This window comes from Dasypus novemcinctus, chromosome 10, assembly GCF_030445035.2.
Source record: "Dasypus novemcinctus isolate mDasNov1 chromosome 10, mDasNov1.1.hap2, whole genome shotgun sequence".
NCBI lineage: Eukaryota > Metazoa > Chordata > Mammalia > Cingulata > Dasypodidae > Dasypus > Dasypus novemcinctus.
Window position 1 is genome coordinate 22748491 of NC_080682.1, and position 16856 is coordinate 22765346.

Here is a 16856-nt window from a genome sequence, read left to right on the forward strand (position 1 = left end):
AACCCCTTTCATCATCATGGCACATTCATTGCATTTGGTGAATACAATTTGGAGCACTGCTGCACAGGATGGATAGTGGTTTACATTGTAGTTTACATTCTCCTCCAGTCCACCCAGTCGCCCATGGCAGGACATACAATGTCCAGCATCTGTCCCTGCAGTACCACGCATGACAACTCCAAGTCCTGAAAATGCCCCTATATTATATCTCTTCTTACCTCTCCCTAGCCTCAGCAGCTACTGTGGTCACATTCTCCACATCAATGCTACAATTTCTTCCATTACTAATCACAATAATTCCATCGTAGAATTTCAGCAAGTCCACTCTACTCCATATTCTATTCCTTCATCCTGTGGACCCTAGAATGGTCCACTCTCCCTCTAGATCAAGAGGGAGCTTACATTCCACATGGATGCTGGATGCAATTCTCCTGCTTGCAGCTGTAGGCATTCCTGGCTCCCTAGAGTGGTGGTTGACCTTCTTCACCTCCCTGTTAGCTGGCCAGGGTAAATCCAATACACCAGAGGGTAGGAGTTGCAAGTCTGTTGAGGCTCAGGGTCTGGCTGTCACATGAACAATCCAGAGATTCAGGTCTCCTGAATATACACCTATCCAAAGCCAGCCACAGAAGTTCCCAGCCAAAAAATGAAAAATAATTTTACACATTGTTTTATGAAACTAGCATGTTACAAAAATAAATACATATTATGATCAACTCTGTAAGATAAAAAGATTAATGAGAATATACATTATCCATGGCTGAAAAGATCAGTGATACAATAATAAAATGGGTGAAATAAATGGAAAAAGAAGAATTGGGTATAAAGCTCACATTTCCTGCTATTTTTAGTTTTCAAAGGATGAGAAAATGTCCGACCCAAATCACTCTACAGTTATTAAATTCACTCTGTTGGGATTCACAGACTGCCCAGAGCTGGAAAAGATTCTATTTGGGGTGTTTCTGGTCATCTACCTAATCACACTGGCAGGGAATCTGTGCATGATTTTGCTGATCAGGACCAGTTCCTACCTCCACACTCCCATGTATTTCTTCCTGGGCCATCTCTCCTTTGTAGAACTCCACTATTACTACAAATATGCTGTACAATTTCCTCTCAGACCAAGAGACCATCTCCTATGCTGGATGCTTCACACAGTGTCTTTTTTTTTCAATTATTTATTTATTTTTGTCTTTATTTTTTTAATGTTACATTCAAAAAATATGAGGTCCCCATATAGTCCCCATACCCCTCACCCCACTGCTCCCCCCATAACAACAACCTCCTCCATCACCATGAGACATTTATTGCACTTGGTGAATACATCTCTGAGCACCGCTGCACCTTGTTTTCATTGGTGATCACTGAGTTCTACATCCTTGCTTCAATGGCACTGGATTGCTATGCAGCCATTTGCAGCCCTCTCCATTACAACCCCAGAATGTCCAAGAACATTTGCTTATCTTTAGTCATGGTCCCTTACACTTATGATTTCCTAAAAGGACTCTCTCAGACATTGTTGACTTTTCACTTACCCTTCTGTGGTTCCCTTGAAATCAAGTCAATCATTTCTATTGTGCTGATCTTCCTCTTGTAATGTAATGTTGGCCTGCTCTGACACCTCTGTCAAAAAGATAACAATGTTTGTAGTTGCTGGCCTTACCCTCTCTTCATCATTCTCCTGTCCTACCTTTTCATTTTTGCGTTTTTCTTGAGGATGCATTCTGCTGAAGGCAGGCACTAAGCCTTCTCTATTTGTGGTTCCCATCTGGCAACGGTCACTATATTTTAGGGGACACTCTTCTGCATGTACTTAAGGCTCCTAAATGAGAGTCTGTAGAGCAGTCCAAAATAATTGCAGTCTGTTATATTTTTTTGAGCCCAATGCTGAACCCATTGATCTATAGCCTAAGGAACAAGGATGTGATCCATGCCCTCAGCAAGTATTCAAGATAAATCTCTTCCACAAAGTGGCAGATTAGATATCTGTTTCACTGAGGTCTTGTGATAGCATAGTTACTCCCTTCAAAAGACAAATTTATGGGAAACAGACTTTGGCCCAGTGGTTAGGGCGTCCGTCTACCATATGGGAGGTCCGCGGTTCAAACCCCGGGCCTCCTCAACCTGTGTGGAGCTGGCCATGTGCAAGGAGTGCCGTGCCACGCAAGGGTGTCCCCCGCGTGGGGGAGCCCCACGCGCAAGGAGTGCGCCCGTGAGGAAAGCCTCCCAGCGTGAAAAGAAAGAGCAGCCTGCCCAGGAATGGCGCCGCCCACACTTCCCGTGCTGCTGACGACAACAGAAGCGGACAAAGAAACAAAAAAGCAGACAAAGAAACAAGACGCAACAAATAGACACCAAGAACAGACAACCAGGGGAGGGGGGGAAATTAAATAAATAAATAAATCTTTAAAAAAAAAAAAAAGACAAACTTATTACTCTGGAGTTATGATTTATTGTTATGAACTCTGAATGACCAATCTAGTTAATTTCTCCTCAAATTAACATTATGAAGACAGATTTTTTTTTAATCAAAACTTTAATATTTAAATTAAAATGTTTTATTTTGCAGGGATCCTCAAATGTATATTGATTGACAACCCATGAATTCATGTAATAATTTGTTGGGGATAAATTTTTCACTATATTCTCTTGATGACTACCATGAAAATATAACTTGTCTGAATTTTATGGCTCACAGATCCTTAGTGAGATTCAGGATAAAGTGTTAGTTCTGGACTTTTTATTTTAATGATAAAATATTTTCTACTCTAATATATGTACAGAACAATATTTTAAAAATTGCTTTGGCAAATTTTTAAATATTTGAGTCAATAAATAGGTTTAGATTTTCTCTAGGTTCCCCCCAAATACATGTTACAGAAATCTTTTTACCTTCTATCAATATGATGGTCCTCAGTTTTGAAAATAAACTGACAACATCTACTTGTGAGTTTCCAAATGTAATGATCCATTTCAATCACTAATATAGTATTATGGCACTCCAGGCCTTTAGATAAATGAAGGTGTAGTAGCTCTGATATAGGGCTAATTTACTATGAGTCAATAGGGTTTATTAATTGGCTCTGCAGATCCAATACCCTGAAATAACGTACAAAGTAGTATGCGTGTTGGAGAACCTGATGTATATTTTTGTTCATAAAGGGGCCTGTTACTCCAAAATTTTAAGGATCATTAACTTAATCCACCTGGACCAATAATTATCAAAACTTCCTTTGAGAAAAAATAATAGTAAGGAAGGATATATGAAAAGATAAATAATTCATACACATTTATTCATGCATTGTTGTCACCAGATGATTACATATTGGATCATATATATTTAAGCTTTATTAAATTGTTTTAAATGTTTTGCATTTTATCACTGTGCACTCTTAGAACAACTATAAGAAAAGCTCATGCAAAAACCACTAGCATTTACTGTAAAATGTTCAAATTTATTTTCCAGGAAATCTTATAGATAAAATCTAATTTTTATAAAATTGGTGCCCATAGTTAAATCTTAGCTGATGGTACATGGCTGGACCTATCAAAGTCTTTCAGAAACAGTTTTGAAGCTAAAAAACAGAGAGAGTGCTTTCTGAATAACTAGAATACAATGTTAAATTTCAGAACTGCTTGCTTATACATTTCTTTGGTGTTCTCTATGAGAGTTAGGCAACAGGAACAGCTGCTTACAGAGAGATGACAGAAGAGTTTATAAATGAGTTTCAGAGGGTATTGATGGTGGTGAATTCCTGCCTCCATCTCCTTTTGGAGACCACCATCATTTAATCCATGGAAAAATTCCCTTCCCTTTTTGTTAAGAAACCGGTTGTGTTTCCATCCCTAGCAACTAGGATGGTCTATTTGTTAAATTTATAATCCATTTGGAAAATGTATTTTAGAATTAGTGTGAAATATACTCTATGTTTTACCTGTCTAACTTTATTCTTCCTTTTATTTTCTAGTGTTGAGAAAAACTGAAGCTTTCAGGAGATAAATTTAAACTTAGATTTGACAACTTTCTTAACTCAAATGGTTGAAGTACTTACAAGTTTTTCATTTTTAAATTCTATATGTTTATTTTTATTTATGCTTTAATTTTCCCATTGTGGTCTTTGGGTGAAAGCCACTTCACAAACTCTGTTGAGATAGGATCGAGGATAAACTAACAAAAAAAAAATCACTATAGATAAATTTAATTATTGTTTAGCACATCCTTTTATAAAAGTATTTATTATTTTTTAAAGATTTATTTTTTATTTATTTCTCTCCCCTTCCCCCCCCCCCCAGTTGTCTGCTCTCTGTGTCCATTTACTGTGTATTCTCCTGTGTCTGCTTGTATTCTTGTCAGTGGCACCCAGAATCTGTGTCTCGTTTTGTTGCGTCATCTTGCTGCATCAGCTCTCCGTGTGTGTGGTGCCATTCCTGGGCAGGCTGCACTTTCTTTGTGTTGTGTGGCTCTCCTTATGGGGCGCACTCCTTGTATGTCGGGCTCCCCTATGTGGGGGACACCCCTGCGTGGCATGGCACTCCTTGTGCGCATCAGCACTGTGCATGGGCCAGCTCACCACGTGGGTCAGGAGGCCCTGGGTTTGAACCTTGGACCTCCCATGTGGTAGGTGGATGCCCCATCCGTTAGGCCAAATCCACTTCCCTACTTATTTTTAAAGGAGCTTTAGAGTACATATATGTTACATCAAAATTATGGGGTTTCCCATATACCCCACATTCTTCCCCTATACTTTCCCCCATTAACATCTCTCACCAGTGTGGTGCATTTGTTAAAATTGATGAAAACACATTGAAGCATTGCTCCTAAGCATGGTACAAAGTTTACATTATGTTTTATACTTTGCACCATACAATTTTATAGGTTTTGACAAACTGTATAATGGCTTATATCCATCATTTCAGTAACATTCACAATGATTCCATTGTGATTTTATTCCATTAAAATGCCCAAGTTTCACCTATTCTTCTCTCTCCTACCCCTCACCTCTGGTGACCTCTGTTTTTATATCAATGCTATAAGTTATCAATAGACTTAGGTCATATCAAGTTCTTCCATTACTAGAATAATATTAAGTCTACTTTAGTCCATAGCTGCATTCTCCCTTACATTTGTTTGTTCCTCTATCTTGAGGATTTGGGGATGGTGATGTCCACTCTGCTTTCTATTGAGAGGGGCTTAGATCTCATGGGACAAATGGACCCCACCACCATCACCCCCCTCTACTGCTAAACCATTGCCTTTCACTTTTATCTTGGGTTTTGCCCATATTGAGCATCAGCTTACCCCAGGCTTCCTTCCTGTTACCTGATAACCTATCTTCCACACTCAAAGGCTTCCTTCACTCTACATAAATTCTTCAAGTTACATCCCTGTTGCCATGTGTGTCAATACTTCATTCTTTCTTACAGCTGAGTCATATTACATTGTATGTATGTACCATATTTTTATTATTAATTCATCAGTATAACTATTTATTTTAATCCTCTCAAATGAACCTGTTAAGAATTATTGGTCCCTTTTGTAACATTCAATAAATGACAGGTGACAATATTTTAGATTAGAATGCTATATATTCATTAAAATATTTTGCTGTGAAATTCCCTGTCAAAGAAATGACAAATAATTTTATATAATGTTTTTTGAAATAGGTTACTACATATATATTTATATAATAATCAACTTTGTAGAACAGTAAGATTAAGGAAAACATGAGTTTTATATCTATTTAAAATTTTTCCATACTAAGCAATTATTGTTTTTTAGCAACAACAACAACAAAAATGTCTATTACCAATATAGTCTAGATTTTAGAATATGAAAATGGATCTTTACTAATATTGGCACTTGAATATGAAAGTAGGAATCAACAGAGAGAAAAAAAATCTGCTCTATAACAGACATTGAAATCTGCCCCTGAATAGTTTGAAATTATTCATATGAAATAAACATATGATTATTTGCCCGTTAAGGGTGAGAGTTGAGTCATCATCAATACCTCAATCTAAACTCTCTTTTTCTTGAACATGAAATTTCACTTTCTTTCATAAATACACTTACTTCTCTCCAAAGAAAGTTCCTGGAAATTAAAGTCCCTCTTCCCCTCAAGTTTAAACATTATCATCGCAGTAGAATACAATAGCATTAGGTAGAAAAGAAACCTATGAAAGCTGAGTAACCATAAATGGTATAGGATGCATAAAGGTATTCTGTGTTGATTTTTTTATCTACTAAATTATCACATTTACAAAATGAAAATAAAACTTCCAGTACTGTTGAGGATGCAGTGAAACAAGAGTACCCATTTGGTGATTGGGTTTCACATATTCCCTGCCAAAAAAGCAATGCAAAAAGATGTAAAAGAAGAAATTGTGGAGTACTATTTTAGTATAATAACTGATAAGAAGCAATAGCTTTTATTTATGAAGATTTCCATACCGAGAATGAAAAAAATGAAAACTTCCTCTCAATGATGTAATAGAATGTGGCAAATTATTAATACTAAATTATATTATGCACTTAAGAAAAATGTTAATTTCAAAGAGTATGTAGCAATCTGAAATGTGCTTATGTTACAGCTATTTGTAAAACACTAAAATAAAATTTTCATATTACAGAAACTGTCTTAAAAATAGTATGTGTTAGATGAGCATTGGAAGATAATAAATTCTATTATTAAAATTAAATTGTAAATAATTGTTAATATAATTTAATAGCACAATTATATAAACCCTTTCAGCCACAAGAAAAAATTTAAATTAGAATTGGCGTTTCCCAATAAGAAGGAAATCTCTTTGATTAAAGAAAATTAATGAAACACTAATGTCATAAAATCAAGGAATATATTAGGTTCTTTTATGAAATAATAAAACATATGGTTCTAAATTCACATGAAGTTCACAACAAAAATGCAATGAAAGTGTAATGAGAAAAAATCTACAATTAGAAATAGAAGTTTGTTATCAAAAGTTAATCCACTTTCATTAAAGGAAAAGGTATGAGATATTACATGAACGTAAATCATTTTTTTGTTTGGAAGAAATTTATAGGCCAATTCACTTTGCTGATAAGAGTAGGTCAGAGATGTTCAGTATGATGGACTAGGGAAAGAAACTAAGGACCTATTTGCTAAGTAAAAAGTTGGAAATGAAATCTTGAGTAAGACTAAAAACATAACCCTGATTTATCAAAAGCAGAAGACTTCTGCTGTTGTGTTTCCTGTCATCAGTTCACTTTCATTATTTCCATTTGACTCTCACTCATTCCCAAGTTATGCATATATTGCTATTTTGCGAACTACATTCAGGCAGAACCAAGGTATGTGTGTGTGTGGGGGGGGTGCAGATATTTTGTATTGGCTTTGATATTTATCTTTTTTTTATTTGGAAAATTCCAGATATTGAACTTTCCTCCTTTTTATGAAGACTTCTCAAGAACACTCTGTTCAAAGCCTGTTTCACCTCCTTATTTCTCAGAAAGTAAATCAATAGATTCAGCATGGGACTCACAAAAATATAAAACACTGCTACAATGTTCCCTTATTCCGCAGACCACTCATTCACTAGTCTCAGATAGGTGGAAAATAGAGACCCATAGAACATAGTGACAGCTGTCAGGTGGGAGCCACAGGTGGAGATGGCTTTGCACTGTCCCTCATTGGAACTGATCCTCATAATGGTAGTGAAAATGAAAATGTAGGAGATGAGGATGATGAGCAGGGAAGCTGTGAGTTTGATCCCTGCTGACACAAATAAGGTGGTTTGCTTTATGTAAGTGTCAGAGCATGTCAACATTAAGATGTTGTAGAATGTGAGAGAGGTTTAATTATTTGCGTATAGAGAGGCTAGGACTCAGGAATGATTTTGAGATGGAAAAATGGTTTATTGACGGTCAGCCGGACTCTGGAGCTTTCTGTTTTAATCACGAGCCCCGAACAAGATTTTTGAATTCCTTTTATATAGAGAGGAAAGGCCAAATGGTCCCTTTGTTTCAGTTCTTAATAGGCTTCAATTAGTATATATATCTTTCACATCTTAGGTAAGCTTTTAGCATGGACTTCATACATTCTAGATAAGCTTTTAGCATATTTGGTTTGCATTTCCTTGAAATACTTAAAGTTTATAGACATTGCATTTTTAAACTGTTTCCTGGGACTGGAGTCCTTGCCATTGTTACAAGGGCAGGACTGCAGCCTCTTACCATCACACCCACAAGTCAGAGAGCTTAGGTTATCTCTGAAGAGACAAAGAGCCTCTCACCCGTAGCCCACATCAAAGAGAAGTGGTTTGGCACAGTCAAAATGGTTGATGGTGTTGTATCCACAAAAGGACAGTTGATAGGTCTATATTACCTGCATTGTAACCACCATAGAACCCCACAGGTAGGGGAAAGTGACCAGGCCGATGCAAAGTGGCCTGGGCATTTGGCTGCTATACTGCAGGGGATTGAAGACAGCCAAGGACTGGTCATAGGCCATGGCACCAAGCATGTAATATTCTGTAAGGAGCAGGGTCACAAAAACAAAACACTGCGCCAGACACCCAGCATAGGAAATTGTTTTCTTCTCAGATAAGAAGTTAACTAGCATCTGAGGAGAGAAATGTTAGTGGAGTAAAAAATATCCATAAAAGCTAAATGGGTAAGGAAAAGGTACCTGGGGGTTTGCAACTGATGTGGGCTATGGGTGGCAGGCTCTTTGTCTCTTCAGAGATAACCTAAACTATCTGTGACTTGTGGGTGTGGGATGATGAAAGGTTGCAGTCCTGCCCTTGGTGAGCAGGAGACAGTTTAACAATGCAAGGTCTATAAACTTTAAGTATTCAGGGGAAATGCAAAGCAAATATGCTAAAAGCTTATCGAATGCCTGAGGTCCATGCTAAAAGCTTACTAAGATGTGGAAATATATGCTAATTCAAGCCTATTGAGAACTGAAACAAAAGGACCATTTGGCCTTTCCTCTCTGTATAAAAGGGACTAAAAAATCTTGTTTGGGGCTCGGGATTCAAACAGAAAGTTCCCAAGTCCAGCCAGCCATCAATAAACCATTTTCCCTTCTCAAAATCATTCCTGAGTCCTGGCCTCTCTATACTAAAGTAATTGAACTTCTCTCATATTCTACAATACAACTGGGGAGGGATTCTGATCAGTAAAGTCATCCCAAAGTTTCCTGTCAGAGTAATGAGGTAAATCAGGAAAAACACCAAAAAAAAAAAAAAAGATGGACTGCAGCTCTGGTCTGCTGGTCAAGCCCAGCAGAATAAACTCAGTTGTCTTGGTGTCATTGCATTTGGGAATTATTTTCATCTTCGTATCCGCTAATAAGAGAAAAATAATTTTCCAGATATAAAAAGAGAAATAAATTATATGCAGTCCAAGAATAGGTAAAATCACTGAGCATTTAAACACACAGGTTTTGAAATGAGAGGATTAAAAAGATTTCCCTTAGAGATAGGAGAGTTACAATAGATGCCATCGTGGTTTGAGGTGCTGATCAAGTTGGAAAATGCATTTGAAAATGAGATTCTGAGGTCCATGCATTCTGTACTGACTGTGTTGTAACTCCCATCTTAACTCTGCTAACACATATGGGATTTGACTTAAAACCATTAGTGTCCAAAATAATGTCATGAAATCTGGACTCTGGATGCTCAAACTTATCCCCACCCAAAGTCAGATTTTGACACAAATACTTGAGGGAATAGGTTCATTGGATGATTCTCGGACAACTAGACATCCCTGCCACCAAAGGCAAACTGCCCATAAATTGGGAAACATAATCTTCTTAAGGGCCATATGTCAGAAGAGGCATAGTCTCAGTCTTCCTTCTCTTTACATTCAAACTCATTCAGCTTCTTTCCCATTTTTCACTTACTCACTAGGAACAACTAATCTCTCCAGTCCCATAGTGTTTTGTCCTTCCCAGTTGCTTCATACCAGATTAACACTGATAATTTGAACTGGTTCTTTGCCTAATTTCTATCTCTTATGTTACAACTCTCTTCTCTCCCAATATACCTATTTGTTTCAATACCTTTAAATTACGCCTTGCATCCAAATCATCAGGAATTCCTGTCAGCTTTACCTTCAAAACATGATAAAATGAATGTGAAAACCTCTTGTCAACACTTCCTCTGCTAACAATGAAATCTAAGAGAAAACCATCTCTTGCTGGAGTTACTGCAATGTTCTCCCTTCTTCCACACTTGAAATCCTCTTTTGTCCAATACCAGACAGTGATCTCTTATAAACATAAAACTACAGGTCAGTAATTACTTAAAATGGTCCGAGTCTTTCCATCACTTTGTTTTTGGGATAAAATCTAAATTCCTTACCATCATCTGTAAGTGCCTGTATGATATTTTTCCAGCTATGTCTTCAAACACTTTTCCTACCACTTTTTCTCCTTTCATCCTTCTGCTCTTGTTACATTGATCTTCTAGCTATTCCTTGAACAGGCTCACCACATTTCCATCATAAAGCTTTTGAACTTGCTATTTCCTCTACCTAGAAATCTCTTTCCCCAGAACATTGAATGACTCACCTAACAAAGGGTTTTAAGATGTTCTACCAAAGTCCCTCCTGCCCCCAATTATAGAACTTGCCATCAGTGGCATATACAAAAGTTTTCACCTTCAGTTAGTTATGAATACAAATTTATTTGCAATCCTGTTAGCAACTTTAATATCTGACTCCTATATGAGGACCATAATTAATTCAGGATCCCAGAGGAGGCTTATTCAGTGGCTCCTTTAAACTCGATCAATAGTGAATCCAGAAATATCCCAAACCTTTAAAAAACGGTCATCACAATAATTATCAATCCTTCTAAACCAGCTGGTGCATTAATTGAGTATCTACCATGTGCTGTTTTGGCCTGGTCAGGGACACAGCATGAAACAAAATTCCATTCAGATGCCTTAGCTAAAAAGAATTAAATGAAAAGATAGAGAAAGGGGAAAGGTTATGGAAATAAGCCAATAAAGGAGAAGCACCTGGAGGTCAATTGCTCTTTGCAATTTCCACCCCAAGTCCTGAAGGGGCAAAGAGAGTGGACAGTTCTCTAGAGCCCAGGAAGTGTTGGTATGGGAAGAAGGTCCCTTGCCACCTTCAATACCAACATACAACTTGGGCACAGTTCTCCTTACAGTGATGCAGTTATTTCAGCATCTTCATAATGAAGCAGGAACAGAATGAGAAAGAAATTGAAAAAGGCTTCTCTCTTTCCCATGTGTAAAATCCTTTCGGCGTCTCCCAATTTCATAGTTACCTGGAATCTACATTAGGGGTTAAAATCCAGGTGCACAAAGCAAGGCAGAAAAGAATAGTTTAGGGCTGGAATTAGGAGGTGCAGGAGGAGAATCACCAAAGCACTTATAATATCCATAAACACACCTATGTACAGTTATTTCTATATAAAGGCTAAAGTTCAGAGCTCAGAATCTGTAAATACCTCGTTCAAGTTCACCAAATATTAATGAATCTTTCAACGGTTTTTGTCAAGCCCTCAATGTTAGTGTATGCAACTATGAATTTTATTCTTCAAAAATTGAAATTTAGTGGTTACCATAGCTTCCAAGGAGAGGGGGAAGGAAGAATAGATGGAACGTAGAGCATTTTTAGAGCTTTGGAATTGTTCTGATTTTCAATGATGGCTACAGACCATTATACATTATGTCAAAGCCTATAAAAGTTTATACTGTGAAAATTATACACCACGATGTAAACTATAGACCATAGTTTGTAGCAATGCTTCAATTTTAACAAATATATCATACTCATGTATCATCTATTCATAGGAGAAAATAAATGGGAGAAGGGGAAGGAGTAGCAGTTATGGGAATCCGCTATATTTTCAATGTGATGTTTTTGCAACCAAGAGCTTCTTCAGGGATAAAGTGATAAAGAAAATATGCTGGGGGAACATACAGAAGAATTTGTCAGTAAACATAAAAGATAATAGACCTTATGGTGATGGAAGTGATGGAAGATACAATGCAAAAAAGAATTTGGCTTTGTTTTGGGTGAGGTTTTGGGTTAGAGAAAAATTAGAGCTATGGCTACTATCACCCAAAGTATTAACCATAATGTAAACTATAGACCTTGGTTAGTAGCAACGTTTCAATATTTGTTTATTACTTATAACAAATGTACTACACTAATGAAAAATGCTGTTAATGGGTGAAAGTGTGGAAAGGGGAGGAGGTGGGTTGTATGGAAATCCCTTACATTTTTTATGTAACTTTTAGGTAATCTAAACATTCTTTAAAAATAAAAAAAATTACAAAAATTAATTAGTCTTTCAATTGTTTTTTAGAACACAAAACTTTCTCCTTATACCGTACACTATTCTTATGTCAAATAATATGGAGACTTCTAAGTGTAAATTAAAATAAACAATGAATCCATTACCTCACCACTCTTAGGAGATTTAATTTTCTGATGATTTTGGAGCTTGGATAAAAATCATGTCCTCAATGAGTTTGGGATTATCAAAAAATTAAAATGTAGTTGGTGTTCGTAGTGAGAATAATTTCCTGTCAGAAATAATTGAACCATAGGGATTTGGTCCCTATGTGATAATTTGGCTATAAACACTTCAGGTTGTCCGTGTCTATGACATCTCTGGGAAACCACACTCCTTTCTCAGGTAGGATTTAGACATTTTTTAGATTTGGAATCTAGAAATAAATTTTTAACTAGTAAAAATGAAACTTAAGATTGAAACTCATATTCTGAAGAATTAATAAATAACTCTGTTCAAATGAGTAGCTTATTAAGCTCTCTTTTAAGAGTTCAGTTATTTATAAATGTACAATGGAGTGATGTTTACTTAATGGAAAGGGAACTAGATATAACAGAAAATCCATTCTATCCACAATTATTTACTATCTACAATTGAGAAAGCACTGTTTCTAGGTTCTCCCGAGGCCACAACTACAGATGAGACAAAATCCTTGACACTAAGGATTCTACACTTTGATGATTAATCAGGTCCTGGACTAGACCTGAATTTGTTAACAAACAACAATAGTATCCACCTCTTATTAAGTACTTACTACATGGCATGCATATTTATAAAGTTTTACCTGAATTATCTCCCTTGCATGGAGGAAGTTGCTATTATTTACTACATAATTTGAATGAGAAAATGAGGAAAAGAGATTAGTGATTTTTCCAAAGCCACACAACTAGAAAGTAAAGGAGCTGAGATTTCTACCCAGGATTTCTACCTCCAGAATATTTCCCAGTAATTGTCACACTCTGCTTTCTCTCAGTAACTAAGCATTTTTATTGGCTGTTTATTCAGTAACTTTCTGAATTCTTTTGAATTAACAGTGCTACTTTTTATTTTAAGGATAATACTGCATAATGTGCTGTACCCATTTCAGGATGAATTGGCTTCTTTTGGGTTAATGATCTATCTCTTGATCTAGCTATGTAGCTATGTAGCTATCTATTTAATCTGGCTAAAGTTAATTAAATGTATCTTAGGAAGTTGCTTTCTCTAAATTTATTTTTTCTCTCCCACTCTGTCCATGACTACATGTAAAGGAGACCCCACCCATGCTGAAGTTGAAGACCTACGTTCTAGTGCCTTGGGGGACTGAGCAGTGGCAACAAGCATTCACATGAGAGAGCTTAAGGGTGAAGGAGAATGTTAGGAGCACATAGTCAAGGACAACTCAAAGTCACTTTTGTCAACCTACAAACATTTCCCTCTGAGGTGTCAATCAAACCATGTAGGATATTGTGTTCTGCTTCTTTAAATGAATGTTATTACCATGAAGTTTTCCGTTAAATCCTCTGGAAAGTTCTTTTGCTTGCATTTACCTCATTTCCTCACAATAAAGAGGGAATAAACGGTGATAATTATTTCAATTCTTGATCAGTATTTCAATAACAGAAAACATTAAAAATAGCATGGAAATCTCCTTGTCTCTGTGTTATAGTAGACTTATTGATGTGAGAAAGCTGTCATTATAAATAAATCATGAAGACAAGAAAAGGAATCATGAATTAAAGTCTAAAAATATTTGCTATGACTGCATTCTGGCACCAAATGAATATTTGTATATTTGGCAATTATTATGATAAAGTTCATTTGGATCTTATGAGCTTTAAGAAAGTAAAACTAAAAAATAATTATAAATTCATTGACATATTTGATCTGTCTTGCATCTTACTACTTTAGTCAATAGGTCCAAAATCCTCAAAAATATTTGACTGATGGATTCACAAATACTTTACAAAATGACCTGTTTCCAAGTTGCCAATGTATTAATTTAAGAAGGGGACATTATATTGCCATGCCTTGTTATGTGTTACTTAAGAAGGATGTATATTTTTCCATGACAGTCTCTATGTTTACTTTTATAATGATTAATTGTCAGGAAATGCACTTCAGGATATCTTTAGTACCATCTCAATTCATTGGTTAATATTATTATTTGACATTATTTCTGTATATGTTTTAAGTAAGGAGTTGAACTCATGTTTTAGTGTTTTTATTAACTTACAAGGAGGTAGTCTAAGGTAGAGTTACAAGATCATTATGGTCTGGGGCAGTATTTTCAAACATTTTTTTTCCATTTTAGTCCCAAAAGGGAGTCATTTTACACATTATTTTTCCCCAATCACCCCTCTTCCTCTCTTAAAAATTATATCTATCTATGGATATATAGAAATAGAGATAGCTAGATATAGATACACATACACATATATGCATTTATTTAGAGACTGTGAATATATCTGTACTTTAGGAATAAAAATAGTAAGATTTATGTTCACCCATGAGTACTAATTTTTGTATCTTCAAGAAAAAAATATGTAAAACTGAGGAGATCCTGAGATTTGTCTTAAAAGTTAAGTAAGATTTGGTGTTAAGTGGGCCAAGAGAGGTGGACTGGAGTGGAGAAAACAGACATGCATTGCAGAGTGAGGAAATGATTTGAAGATTATCTTGTGTTCAGAAAGGCAGGAAAGGAGATGCCAGTTCTATAAGGATATGCTCCATATTCAGTTCCATTTCTGCCCAAGTCCATCAGCCAGACAGGCATAGGTGCTGATATGGTCTGTGTGTGGGGAGGCTATATGTTCATAAACAATCTGGGCTGTGTGTGTAAGCTAAATATGTTAATTCAAGCTTACCTGGAATGTAAAAGATATGTGTGAGAGGTATATGTTAATTCACACTTACCTAGAGAGTATGTGTTAATTCAAGACCTATCTGATACTTACCTAAAGAGTATGTGCTAATTGAAGACCCATCTGATACTCAGATGAAACACTTGAAAGTCTAAGAAATTAACAAAAAGTCCTTTTGCATATAAATACCACCTTTGACTCCTGACTCCTATATCCTCTGTATAAAAGAAACCCAAACATCCTATTCCTGGCTCAGGTATTTGAACAGAAGAGTTCCTGAGCCCGGCCGGTCATTAATAAATTTTCCTTTCCAAAATTATTACTGAGTCCTGGCCTTCCATAAGCAATCATTGAATTTCTCTGCTTCCACAACAGTATGTTTCAAGAATAATTCCTTAGATACTTTTTCAAAATTTATCCTGTAAAACAAAGGATTACAAGTTCAAAGAAATACAATGTTTTCATCCATATGTCTAAGGTAATCAAAATGGACAAATACCAAGAAGATTTATAGAAAATATGCCATTTTTTAAAATGTTAAGACTGCCGTTATACATTAGGAGCTATTTATCAGTTTAGATGTTTAAAATATCACATGCTTACTCACTCAGAGTTTCTTTATGTCATGTTTAATTACGTGTTTGATATTAGAGGAAGAAATTTCAGAAGTTATGATGATTAGGTTAATGGATAAATGACAATACACAAATAAATTTCATGTCCTTTTCTTTAGATCATTTTTAGAATCCAAGAAAATACAATGTTCAAGAAAAACTACACACCTGTGACTGAGTTTATTCTCCTGGGACTGACAGATCAAGCTGAGCTGCAACCTGTCCTTTTTGTGGTATTCCTAGCTATTTATCTTATCACAATAATTGGCAATATGACCATGATTTTGTTAATCAGAATTGACTCAAAACTTCACACTCCAATGTATTTCTTCCTCAGTCACCTCTCCTTTGTAGATCTCTGTTACTCCACCACTGTCACTCCTCAGATGCTAGTTAACTTCTTATCCAAGAGAAAAACTATTTCCTTCACTGGGTGTTTAGTACAATTCAATTTTTTCATTGCCCTAATAATCACAGATTATTATATGCTTGCAGTGATGGCTTATGACCACTACATGGCCATCTGTAAGCCTTTGTTATATGGCAGCAAAATGTCCAAATGTACCTGCCGCTCCCTGGTTGCTGCTCCCTATATTTATGGCTTTGCAAATGGTCTGGCACAGACCATCCTGATGCTGCGTCTCTCCTTCTGTGGACCCAATGAGATCAACCACTTTTACTGTGCAGACCCACCTCTCATAGTCCTCGCCTGCTCAGATACCTATGCCAAAGAAACTGCCATGTTTGTGGTGGCTGGCTTCAACCTCACCTGTTCTCTCACCATCATCCTTATCTCTTACATTTTTATCTTCACAGCCATCCTAGGCATCCGCTCAGCGGAGGGGAGGCACAAAGCTTTCTCTACCTGTGGTTCCCACCTAATGGCTGTCACCATCTTTTTTGGAAGTCTTTTCTGCATGCATTTGAGGCCCCCTTCTGAGTCATCTGTAGAAGAGGGGAAAATTGTTGCTGTTTTTTATATCTTTCTGAGTCCTATGTTAAATCCTTTGATCTATAGCCTGAGGAACAAAGATGTTAAAAGAGCCTTAAGGGAAGTTAATCAGAAGAAATTGTTTGCTAAATAA

General features: G+C 36.3%; 1 protein-coding gene and 1 pseudogene across 1 annotated transcript; both read left to right on the forward strand.

Moving 5' to 3' along the window:
• Nucleotides 1-869: 869 nt before the first annotated feature.
• LOC101443577 (olfactory receptor 5M10-like) lies at nt 870-1956 on the forward strand (annotated as a pseudogene).
• A 13961-nt stretch (nt 1957-15917) lies between these two features.
• On the forward strand, nt 15918-16856 carry LOC131272932 (olfactory receptor 5M5-like). The gene has a single exon (XM_058306383.1). The coding sequence runs from the start codon at nt 15918-15920 to the stop codon at nt 16854-16856; it is 939 nt and encodes a 312-aa protein (XP_058162366.1).